Here is a 13752-nt window from a genome sequence, read left to right on the forward strand (position 1 = left end):
TGATTGAAGAAAATATTATTTATTAAAAAGTTGTTTTATTTACAAAATTATGAAATTACAAAGCTTACTTATCAATACACATGTTCGAAAACGTGTCAGTTTATTATAAAAAATAACAATAGAACATTGTTCTTATGTTGATTAGTGAAACTGTTCAAAGCAGTTTCTTTCATTGGTAAAGCATAAATGAACTTGACTTATTACACATACACAGTTTGTTCGGGTTTCTACTTTGTTCTTGGCACATTCAACACATCGACGTCTGATATTTGTCTTTTTCATGATATGTTCTGGCTTCAATGAGGGTCTAATTTTAGATTTCCTTGACAATGGAGTATTGGGGAAGTGAACGCATTCTATTTGTGTAGTCACCAATTAGACCTCGTGCTATCATTTGTCGGTACTCAAGAGATGTAACAGCTTTTGAGCTCTTTCATCTTGTTTTATGTAAAATAAACGTTGACTAACAGAATCCATCTCACAAACTTCAATTCAATACCCTAACTAACTAGTAAGAAGAATAAAATGGCATAACCTCAAAATCTAATTTGCCAAACTGAAGGAAACTGTAGTCAGCTGTTCTCAATAAGGCTAGCAAAACCTAATTCCCTCACAGTCCATAGGGACATATATGTCCCAACGAAAAAAAGTGTAATTATGAGCAAATAAAAAATAATATTATCAGATTTTCTTCCTAAATATATTGGTCATGTTGTATTATGATAATACATCAAGCAATTCATCAAAATTTGCATTAAGAATGTTTGTGCAAAAATAATAAAACCAAGAAACACATTTATAATTATATTGCATAATTAGATATTTTTAATCAAATAAAGAAGACTTTGTTTTACAGTGGGAATATTTTTTAAATGTAGTTCTAAGCTTTTTGAATCAATAATAATTAATATTTATGAATATTAACTTGACTGGCATATACAAAAAAATTATTTATTCTGGGGACACATGTGTCCCTTGGTCCTTAAAGGGTAAAAACTCAAGCTTTCTAGTTGTAATTGTTACTGTTATATAAGAACATAACCCTTGTATGCATGGTAACCTTTTTATTTAATTATTTTCATTAATTTAAAAATAAAAGTGGGTTGGGCCACTTGAAAATTGGCATATTTTATACATTAAGTAAATTTATGTGGGTTGGGCCAATATATTAATATAAGTACTGTACAACTTTACTGTCAATTAACATTTTATTACATCACTTAATGATACCATTAAGCTTGTACTTGATATGAAACAAATTGTACACTACTTTAAAACAGGATATAGTAAAAAATTAAACATTAATACAAAGATACAAAATTCAAACAAGTTCATCTTCTTCCTCATCGACTGGAACGGTTGACGGAATATCTCCAGAACTTAAAATTGATGTGTAAAATGAGTGTTTGATTGGTGGTATGTATTCTAAAAGAGACATCAAGTCCTTCTTTTTCGGCTCATCTATTTTTCTTCCATTGGGGTAGAGAACATCTAACTGCATTACTTCCGTTGTTGTCCTTTTTTTGATGTTGACAGTGGAAAAGGGGACCTCTTCGTTGTTAGAGTATTTGTAATGTAAGAGCAGAGGCTCTGACTGCTTAAAATTAATCCACTGTATTTTAAGCCACTCAACCTTTTGATCATTTCCCACATCCCCAGTTTTGACAACTTTGCGGTTTGTAATATTGTTCATAAGCTTTTCAAATGAAAAAAGTCATCTTTTTCCATTTTTTTTACTTTAAATGGTGACTTTTTTGCTGACAAGATCACCTTGATCCAATCATCTGGTACATAAACTTCAGAGTGATACTTTTTTTCTTTTTCAATAAGACCAAAATCTTGGTCACAGGCCAAATATGTATGTCCTGAGACTAAAAATTTGTGGTCAATCTCAGTACAAAAATATTTAGGAGACGTAGCAATGTAATCACATAGTGCAGCTACTTTTATATTGCGGTTTTGACCGCCACATTGGTCACTGTACATGATCAGTTTTGAAGTTTTAACATTGTTTTCCACAAAATGTAAAATACATGATCCCACTTCCTCAGGGCCACGGGAGGCTACAGCCTCATTCCACACATACATGTAGCTGTCTTTAGTGGACAAATTGTGTATTTCCTAAACAATACGTCCACAACTGCCGTTTGTAATAAACTGGCCCTGTGGATAGCACAGGTGTTGGCAATGTTTTCATTAAATCAAACGCAATCACGCTAACGTCATTTGAAGGATCCTTCCCTTTTTCAGCATCTACCCTGTAACCCGTTCGTGCTGATTCAGCTAAGCGCCAGTGTAATTCTTGTTCAATTTTTACAGGCCTTTGTTCAGTTTCTGGTAATGATTTAAGTTTGATGTTATATGCATCACACTTACGGCAGCTGTCTGTGACTGGAGCATGAAAGTGATAATTAAAATCATTATTAAAAACCTTTCTAAAGACAAAGGGTGAAACATGATCAACCTGATTTTCTTCAACATACATTTTGTACATGATTGAGATATTTAAGTTGGGCGAAAGATACTTTCGATTTGGATTTTTTACCCTAGAGTAGTGGGAATCATAAGCTGGAAACTTACTAATGAAGTCCTTTACCTTTTGCAGCCTATGATCAGGGGTTTTATTTTTAGGGGCTTTTCCTTGTCCTCTCTTGTCTTTTGGTGGGGTTATGGCGTTGTCTTTATTTTTAATGGCCCGTGAAATTCTGCTATCACTTACTCCTAGAACTTTTTTAAAATACTCCTTACATACCCTGACTTCTTCTCCACTTTCCTTTTTTAAGTTATAAATCCTTGTAACCATTCGTTTCTCTGAATTAGATTTTGTATAAACTCTTTGTTTTTTGACAACTGTTACTAAGTTATTTATAAAGGAGGTTTGTAGATTATGGTCCGCTAGGTCATAATAGGAATAAAATATTTTTTTACAGTGTTCAGTCGGCAATTTAAGGTGACACTTAAGAGGGCAAGAGCAGTCACCAGGTGCAAAAACTTTTTGCTTCAATAACATTTCCTTTTCTTGTGGTGTACTGCTTTCCTGAATTTCTGAGTCTTTTTCTAACATTTTGTTTCCAATTTTGAACATTTCTTTGCCTCTTTCGGGATTTTCTATTATCTTCAGTCGGTATTGTATCAGCTACAGGCAGTTGGTGATAGTTATGATCTGAGGTGGAGGGATGATCATTACCTGTGTTTGTTGTCTCTCCATGCGAAGTCTTCTCAGCGCACTTCAACATATGTCGATTTTTGGGTGTCTCAGTTTCAGAATCTTGTGAAGGAAACAGGATTTTTCCGGACATTTGCCATCGTTCAGTGAAACAAGAAAACAGTTTCTTCATCTTCTGAAGGGGCGTAAGAAGACGAGGAATATGTATCTGGGAATAGCTCTTCCTCAGACGAACTCTCCAAATCTGAAACAATCGTAACCTTCAGAAACACAAGATTAAACTTTTAAATATAAAATATCACTTTTTAACGTACTGTACCTAAGTGTAGTCTCCATTGCAAAAAGTACCTACCTTCAAGGTTTATTTTTCGACAATTTATTTTAGGTTACTGTGGCTATCAGTTATTCTCAAAATACGTACTTATTAATAACAACACTTGTACAGTTTACCTCTAGAAATCATTTCTAAAATAATATTTATCTTTTATATTAAATAAAATAGGTTTATGTTGTGTGATAGCCCACTTCGTTTTTAACACATTGATACCAAACAGAAGTAGGTTATAGTAAATAACAGTTTTTTTTATTGATATTATACAAAATAATATGGAAATCAGCCAACAACCGCCTGCATTTCGGTAAAAGAGACCAACAAAAATAAAAAATAAATTAGAATTGCCAGTTCCAGGGTTAAATTAATTACTAACTAACCTATAAAACCAGTTTAACCAATTAAATTTCTTATGTCTATGGGGCAAAGTTAAAGTTCTTAGGTATTATAATATTATTATTTAAATGATGCCATATAAGATATAATAAAAACTGTTGTTAATACCATTGTAATGTGAACTGAATCTTTGAAAACTAGTCTATGATTAACAACCTAGGCTAACCTTATAAACTGGGACTTAGTTGCAAACCTTTATTGGTAGGCCTAAAATACAGTTGTATGATTAATCTCATAAGTAATCTATTAAACTAATAAATTATTATATTTTTCTTACCTTCATTCATGGTTCGTTGGAATAGGTACTTGTGAAACAACCGTATCAATACAATTTGTAAGTTTCAAGTGGAATGCTTTTAACCAAAACAAACATGAAAGTAAACAAACAAATGGCTCAAGCCACAACAATGGAACAGAATGTGGGTTAGGCCCAACGAATTATAATAATGGAACGCGCTCTGGGCCGGAGAAACCGAGCCGAAATCCTGGGCTGCGTTCCGAGTCTGCAGGCGCTGGAAATGGGCAAGAACTAACTCCGCCCATATGGCAGGCATTATAGTAATGATCTAATATCACTTTAAAACGCCTTGTAGACTTAATACAATTGTTAGATACTACAATTTATTTATTATTACAAATGTTAGTAGCTGCTTTTTACCGTGGATTTTTATTTTCTGTTAAAAAAACTGATTTTTGGGCAATATCAAAATAACTGAGATTTTGACTTTTATTTTTCTTACAAAGTCGGAAACAAATATTACAGGCATTAAAATATTACCCAGATGAAAAAAAAACAACTTTTTATTGACAGTATTTTATTTCAAAATAAACTACAAAAAATTTACAAACATGACACACTTAATCTACGTGTTAGAAAATAAAATTATTTTGACCAATATTTTTGCCTTATTTCTAAGTTGGTTTCTTTTTTAATGTCAAAAGTTTTTGTTTTTTCGATGTGATGAGATATTATTTAAAAAAAATAGTTTAGTCACAGTTTTAATTCAAAGTAACTCGTGGCTTCCTGTCAATTTAGAAGTGGTCGCATTTGTTTGAGATAACTAGAGTAAATAATAATATTTTACAATTTTCAATACCGTACATCATCACTTGATCTACTTAATTTACCCTTAGATTTAAAATCAATAAAAAGTTAATGTGTTCTAAGATCAGCATCATTGGCATGGAGTACAGAACTTGGTGAGTTCTTGCCCACTTTAAGCGCCTGCAAATCCATGGATACACCAGTAACGCACAGCTGTGTGCGACCGGAAAACACAACATGCTGCTTATGGGCAGTGCGCGTTCCAGTAGTATAGTTCGTTGGTTAGGCCACACGGCTGTGGCTTGGGCCACTATTCAGTTTGCAGCTGACTCAAAGACCAATAATAAACAAACAAACTAGTGCTGCTATCTATCAGAAAAATGGAAAAGGTGGCTTGGGTCGATATGCAGTATTTAGAATAGAGTGTTAGAGATATTCTAAGGCTCACATCTCAATATTGCTATTTTGTGGGTTAGGCCACTTGTCCGCTTAGCGCCTCATTTGTGAGTAATCGGAATCTTACGTAAAGTATTGTTTCAATAATCATGGCGTGGAGGTGGTGCACCATGTACATATCAATGTTTTAAGAAAGTAGGCCAAACTTTGGAAGTAAGAGATAAGATAAGATTTAGAAACAATTTAACGTACTTGAGACCACTAACGAGCAAAACTCTTATCTGTATGGACTGATTCTATTGTACGCTTATATTGTATTGTAATGCTCATATGAAACAAGAATAAAATGAGCTATAGTCTTGGAATTTAATGAAATCAACCTCAGCGAGCTTGGTAAGCGGTACATGGTGAAGTGTACTCTAAGCGGTACATGGTGAAGTGCCTTTAAATTACAGTGCCTCTGTAATACTTAGCAAACATTGTGCATTCCATAATTTCTGATAGAACCTCACAGATTTTTAAAACTTCTCAAGGAATATATGAGTTGTAGAGGTAAGATCTTCACTTAATGGCAATGAGTTAATTTATACTTTACAGTCAAGATTCCTGTACCGCAGCAACCAAACGTAATATGTACAGAGAAGGGATTTTATTGAAATTATTAAGTTGACTTTACTGCACTAAGGGATATTCTATTTTATTTTAGGATCGCATAGTCGCATTTTTACCGCCTGTGTTGGCGGTAAATTTGAAATCTCTATCTCCAACAAATGTGTTGGATTTCTTCCAATAAATTTTATTTCAATGTTTTTGGTATTACAGGAGACTCTTGTAACCTGTCCTGGAGCAATAAGGTAGATTTTAAAGACGATCTTTTTCAAAAACTTATTGGATTTAGTGATCGTAGGAGACATTTCACTGTTCATGTACTGAGTAAAACTTCTTGATGAACGCATTCCTGGAGTGTGGAAATTAGGATTCCTACCATAAATCGAATGATTTTACTTTAGTTGATAAAGCACATTCCGAAAGCGGGCAATCAAAGTTACCGCGCGATAAGATGTCATTTCCAGGAAACAGTTTCTCTGATAAAGCGATGTAAATCCGAGCTATGATGTTTTGCTGACACCACACATACAAGTATTCTATTCCTAAATTATACAGTTGGTTTTCTACCATGCCTACATAATGTTGGGCCTCTATTGCAGAACTGTTGTGTAAAAACCACACAATTTGACTGTATAAGCGTAATATTCTTATAGAACCATAATGGTGATAAATATTATTCTGTTGTTGGATTTAAATAATTTACAACGATTCAGGGAGACTGACTTTTATATTTATTTTTTATCACAAATACATTTAGTATAAAATGTGTTCACAACAATAATATATGTTTGATTTCATAGAAACCAAATAAATTGAAAACTTCTGTATTATTGACTATTTCTGTGGAAACAGGGTGTCTTTTAATTAAAAGGCTTGAGCTTGTCGCACGTGTTTTTCAAAGCTCTTCAACTGTAAACAAATCGAGGTTCAGTCTAACTGAAAGGTAATTCCTAAAGAGGAGGGGCCTTAAGAAAGTTCAAGAGGTACACAAAGAGGAGTTCAGCTACCCGGTTGAAAGAGGTTTCCAACCAAGAAAGAGTTATCCAAATCTCCGCTACAGGCGTCTGAGCTTCGTCTTCGGTGAGGTAAAGGAAAGTCAACCGAAGTCCCAACCACCAGGGTTTCTTTTTTCCGGTAGAAGACAGCCCAGCGGAGAAGACAGCAGGAGTTTTTTTGTTTCAACAGTTCCGAAGAGGCTTCGAAAAGAGCTCCTTCTTTGAATTCTTAAGTCAGCAGAGAAGAGCCCTCTCACACCCAACAACAACAGGACAGGCGTCCACAGAGTCTAAAGGAGATCTCCACGTTTTCTTCTGTTTGAAAGAAGACCGGGCGAAAAAACTCCGAGGTTCATCAGACTTCATCTTCTTCTTGAACTTCGCCGCCTAAAAGAAAGCGTCCGGAAAGTTTCCTACGATCTTCACAACTCCTCGCATCCTGACGATTCTTTTTAGAATCATCTCGATCATATCGGCCTCGAGTATTCAACTGAAATGTGGGGCGGTGTATTGGATTAACGATTCTGGGAGCGGTGCTGCATATACAAGGTAGAGGATGACCGCTACACTACGTCGCGATGGTCGGGGCGGCGTAGACACGGGGGGCAGGACGCCCCCCAACACTACCAACAACTTGGAGACACACAAACACCACACCACTCCAACACAGTATGAGGGCAAAGGAATTGGTGGACTTTCTACGAACACTAAATTATTGTTCCTGTAAGCTAATTAAATTTTTGTATTAAAATATCAATTTCTACTCTTTTGTACTTTTAATCGAGTTTGAGGGAATATAACATATAACACTTTATAAATAGTGCATATTATTGCCCCTAATATTGGAATGCATTTTGTGAATATAACTTATCAAATGCAGTAGACTACTGTCAATAAAAACAAAACAAAATATTTTTAACGTTTAAAGTAAATTTTCAAAAATATAAATACACATCAATCTGACATAGATTAATGTATAATTCTCTTTCAAAATTTAGTGAATAGTATTAAAGACTTCCAACTAAGATACTATTCCTGGTGTGCCAAATAAAAGCAATGGGTACAATTTAATGGGCAATTCAAGAATGTTCCAAGCTTCATTTTGTAACTATTGTGTCTAATGCGAAAGCTTCAAAAGAATGAAACGTTCTATTTGTGCTATACATTTTTAACCTAATAGTTTAAATAAATCAGAGAAATGTACGATGTGTTACCAAAATATTTCTTGCTACAGTACACCTAGAAATGATATTGAAATGTGTTAATAGTTTGCTATGGATGACAATTTAATTCATGCAAGAACTTCTTTGGGTTTCGATTACTAAGTGCAGAAGATACAACACATCACAATTATGACAAAAAATGACTTGGTTGATACGGGTTTCCGTAAATAAAACTAAATTAAATCTTTTTACTTAGAACATATATTTCCGAACACTGAGAGTTGAATTCCAAATAATTCGAAATGTCAAATGTAGTAAACATGTCAGTCGACATACAATTTTTTTTTTTTGTTATGTACTTTTATACCGTAATTGTTTATTTAGTTAAATAAATACCTTCAATCAAGACTCCAAACTAACTTGGCGTTTGGATTTGATCCTTGAATTTCATCCAAATGCTAAAATGTAAATTTTAATTAAATATTACTCTACTAACATGCTCTGAACATGCATAGATAAGAGTTTTTCCTTTTTGTTAATACTGCAGTTTCGACAATCTTGCTACATACTGGTTATTTGAACATATTTCATAAATGAAAATAAATTCGTTAAATTCCGAGCATTAATATTTTATGTTCAGTTTAAAGTAATTTGTTGAAGATGGGCGGTTTGAAATGGACGTTTTTGAACGTCCATAGAATAATGCGTTTCAAGGATAGTAATCCATCCTATTCCTCAGGTGTAAAAACCCCCAAAGATGTAAGGTTAAGGATGCACAAAAAATTAAAAAAACAAATCAATATATAGTGGCGAAGGATAGGTGATCCGTTGTGAACATTAAGTTTACCTCTATTTCATCTTACGCTCATTGAAATCTGACACTATTACAGTCTTGACTTTTCCAAACCTGAGTTCACGTCCGTCTAAATATCCAGATAAACTCGGCGACTAAGACGTTCAACTCGAACCCCTTGCATCGTTTCGACATCAAAAGACAAATAGACCACCAAAGGGTTCTGTCGTTTTCCAGGAAATGAAGCTAAACTCAACATTACATTGAATCTGTAGATGCGTTATATGCAGTTTTTATTTTATTGAGAAATCGTGAAAAAAGACTACAACTATAAATAATGGGTTGTCTCATAGGCATCCCCCGGGCTATAAATGGGCACATTGGGTGTCTAGCCAGGGTGCCTAATTTTAATGGTTGCAAAATTGTGGGTAAAAAATTACAATAGTTATTAATTAATAATGAAAGGTATGATACAATGATATTCAAAGTATATTCAACGTAAAGTATAAAAGAAATTTGAGTGATTTTAAATACGTGTAAACGTAAAACGTTGAATTATATTTTGCACACAATTTTATCGTTCATAATACTGTTGAGTGTTGATGATGGCGACATTGATACTGATATAGCTGTAGTGGTAGTGCAATGCAATGCATGATAGGTGGTCAGACGTTGCTTCTGTTCTGCAGTCACTGCAACACCGAACCGGTGGTCTGGCGCTTGCGCAGAAGCGGCACGCTACTACATTACCTGACACATTCTAACCTCATTCTATTTGTCATTCTATGTTCGATTGTTGACGTGAAGTAGTGGTCGTAGCGAAGACAGTTTTTTTAAACTATTTGGATTGTGTGATGGATGTAGGCTATTGAGTTGATTCCCACTCCATCTACATAACAATGTTACTATGCTCTCATGATTCTACTCCTGATAGTTCACATATAGACCGGTTGGCCTCGGCTTTACGCTACGTTTCTATCGGATATGCTAAGCCTAAGGAACGTCTTTTCAAGTATGATAATACGGCAAATATGTCAGGAAGTGTAATCCTACAGGCTATAATCAACAGTGTGCTTTTGCTGAATTTGTCCCTTGTGCAGCACACTCACTTAATCTAGTTGGTTCTGTTGCTGCTGAGTGCTGTGCAGAAGCTGTAATGTTTTTTGGATTTTCCAAGCTTTGTTCACTTTTTTCAAACTCATATAATAGGTGGGGAAATTTAAAGACATGTTTGGAGAAAAGTAAAACTCCTATGGTGAAATCCTTATTGGGTACAAAGTGGGCCGCAAGATCTGATGCTGTAAAGGTTCTTGTTAGAGGCTTTCATGAAATTAAAGCATCACTCAAACATTGATGTAGACCCCACTCAGGAGCCTGCTGTTAAAGTGGAAACCATGGGCTTTAAAAATAAATTAAAAATATTCGAACATACATTATAATACATTATAAAAAACGATCTGAAAGCTATATTCGGCCTACCTTAATCTTGAACTGTCCATGAGGATGTTTCTTACATGTTCGGTCACCAAACTTTACCGCAGAAAGAAAGTTTTTTACCCTTGTCAAGAATGCGAAGAGATCAAATCTTTCACAAGGGAAACTAAACTCTGAAATGTTGTTGTGTTGTGACAAAGACTTACCTCTCAGTACAGATTTTCCCAATACTATAAGCAAGTTTGCAAAATTGATAGCAAAAAAGAAAGCTTTAATTTAAATTTGTTCAATAAATTGTTTATTAGAGTTCATTATAATTACTGTGTAAATAAATAGCAAAAGTTTTGTAAGAAAAATCAGTCTGCCTTTGTTGAAACTTTAGAGACTAAGATGGTTTTTTTGCTATTGTAGAGGTCAGAGAGTTAAAAACATAATAATAGGCCTATATTCATCCAAAGTACCCTAAGAATGCAAAACTTCATTACAATCTGTTGAATAGTTTGTGTGAAAGCAAAACAAACAAAGGTACTTTCGCATTTATAATATTATTGGATGATCAAGACTCCTTTATTTTTTGTCACTAAAAATACAATTATTGAATATTATTAAACTGTACCTCAGCTGAAGCTGTACTGCCTATTAAAGTGGTAGAGATGATATACAGGATGAAAAAAGCTGCTTGATGATTTAAGGACCACAACTTTCACCACATTTGTAACCCTTAAATTGAAATAAGATTGGTATTACACATCGACGTAATAGTGAGTTTATAACATTGAAGGATATGACCTCTTGACGAAGATACTTTGGCATTTACTGTAATAGTGGTTGAGAGTATAAAGGTGAACGATAAGTAACTACGTTACATTGTTATTCTTTACTAAGCAAGTGTCAAAAAAGTGTTTGATTGACATTCGTACCACAATAGATCAACTAATTAATTTTAACCATGAACAAGAGGCTCTGAGTCAAAAAGGCCAGATCAGGACAAATTATACTTGCCTTGAAGTATAACAAGGCATCACTGTAATATTCTACTCTTGCTATATCATTATAGGTATATGAGTCGTTGAGAAAGAAATATTTTACCATCCCGTTTTGGTGAAGGCTATAAGAAAGATACATTCTAAGAGTAGTATTTTTTTAAGAACAATGGTTAGGAAAGAATATGTTGTTTGTTAAAGCTATTCTTTTCAAATGGAAGGTAAAAGTTCATTTTATTACTGTCCAGAAAATGTTTTAAAGACATAACGAATAAACTTCTATACAACCATAAATCCAGACACCAAAGCTGCTGTTGTGGAAAAGTTCCTGAAACCATCAAAACAATATTATATCAATATTTTACCCACAAAAACGTTTTACTCTACGTTACATCATTCAGGCACTAGTACATGGAGTAATAAGACATCCTGTGCCTGTTTACCAGTTGGAAAAAATCTGAAGGGTGAATTGAATAAAGGCCATTTTTACGAACAAGAACTAAAACAACTGTTGCTAAAGACAAACTCTACAATATTGAACACATAATTGAAATGAAAGGATCAGGAAATTTAAAGAAGTTACTTGTGAAATGGAGGGGTTACCCGGAAAAGTTTAATTCCTGCCTCTCGGGTTATCGATTTAATGAGCTGATGCAGATTATCGGCCTCGGTAGATGACAAGACGTCTGACCATTTATGTCGTGCAGCGGGAGTGTTTTGTTTGTACGGACTGGACCGAACCCCCTCATGAAACAGGAGTATAAGATCCTTTGTACAATTACAGTTTACATCGTAGGCTAAACGTCAAGAAGAACAAACTGACAAAACATTAATCTAGCCCTTGAAAGATGATTTCATTTTACTGCAGCATTCATAGATGTCTCGAGATGCATTTTGAGCAAATTTGGCATAGTGGCTTACATTCAAAATTATATCAATATGCGTTTTCTTTGTACATATGAATTCTACAATCTTTTTGACCGCTCGCACCTTTACCGCTAAACTTCAGAGTTGGTTTTCGACAGTTCACTGAGTAAGAAAGAGTAGAAGTTCTTTTAGGCTCGACATGGGCGCCTACACAGTTTAATATTTTTCTATCTGATAAACCGGATCTTCACCAAACTATTCTCGCTCTCTATGCTAATGACAAGAGTTGGAGATTCGTTCTAAATGCAACAAAATGTGAGACTAAGGAATTTTCTTTCCTTACATACGTTACGCCACCGCAAATTGTACAGAAGACGCTTTAATCTCATGGAAAAAATAAACACAAACTTATGCACTTTTATATTGGATTCCTATTACATAACAAAATATTTTACTTTGAAGCCGAACTGCGCACTAGTGATTTATAAAACTATACTGAGACCCCTAGTATAAAGTATGCCTGTACAGTTACAGTATGGACTATACATTTTTTTTATAAGATGAACAACATACTAATTATATTTTAACGACGATTGCAGTTAATTGTCCATGGTACATTCAAATTAACCTACCTCCTGAAGAATTAGGAACAGATTCAATTGGGGAATTTGTGTGAAAACGTGCAATTTCTTTTGCTAAATTTACACCGTGCTTCGGGAGCTATTTTGTTCCATATCAGAGAGCTAACTTCAAGACGACGCGACGTCTGAAACCAAGACTCCATCAAGACGTGCTATACTTATTGGAGGACACTGCTTAAGAAAGATAACGATTACTTAAATTTTAAATAACATTACAGTTTTTAAATGTCACAATTAAGTTACAGGGTGTCTTAGCATAAGGCAAGCCCAATTGTATACTATTCTGCATGTTAATTTATGTCACACCTTTCAGTTTGTTTTGTAGAATGTAATTACATTGATCCAGAATAAAGATTGTTACAAAAAAAAGAACCTAATCTCAATAAAGAAAGCACAATCATCAATGATACCAAGAGGAAAATAGACACATTTTAGTGATGACGTTTCTCCATAACATACCGTCAGAGTGTTCTAAATCGGGAATGGGCTGGTTTACATTACCGCAGAAATAGTATAGAACTCGAACAATAGGTGCAGTATAAGCCTTAACGCTAAAAATCTGTTGAGGCTCCGATAGAATTTGTTATATCCTGTAATTGTGACGAATATTTAGATCTTGGTCATAACAGTTAATCTGAAAATTGTAAACGAATGTTTTTTAACATCTGTAAATCATAAAGTTGGTCTATTAAATTTTTTCTGCGCTTATTTTTCAATCAAGTTGCCGTGTTTATGAACTGGTTACACTGAAAACAACACGTACCAGTATCGAACAAACATAAGAGACTCTTCTGAGTATTAAAAGGATTCAGAAGCTGAATTTTATTAGTTGACAACGCGGTGATTTCTTCTTGAATAGTCGGTAAAAGTCAGAATTTTGATGTAACTGCAGGTAATTTACATGTACTTTGCAGGCGCGTATGGCAACACTGT

The 13752-nt window shown here is 34.3% G+C and overlaps 1 protein-coding gene across 1 annotated transcript; it reads right to left on the reverse strand.

Annotated features, from left to right (window-relative positions):
* Positions 1 to 2806: 2806 nt before the first annotated feature.
* Positions 2807 to 4313, reverse strand: LOC124367128. The gene is made up of 2 exons (XM_046823781.1): positions 4171 to 4313; positions 2807 to 3410 (listed from the first exon to the last, which is right to left on the reverse strand). The coding sequence occupies exons 1-2, from the start codon at positions 4174 to 4176 to the stop codon at positions 2976 to 2978; spliced, it is 441 nt and encodes a 146-aa protein (XP_046679737.1). The 5' UTR covers positions 4177 to 4313; the 3' UTR covers positions 2807 to 2975.
* Between the last annotated feature and the right edge of the window lie 9439 nt (positions 4314 to 13752).

Source organism: Homalodisca vitripennis, chromosome 8 (genome assembly GCF_021130785.1).
Source record: "Homalodisca vitripennis isolate AUS2020 chromosome 8, UT_GWSS_2.1, whole genome shotgun sequence".
Lineage (NCBI taxonomy): Eukaryota > Metazoa > Arthropoda > Insecta > Hemiptera > Cicadellidae > Homalodisca > Homalodisca vitripennis.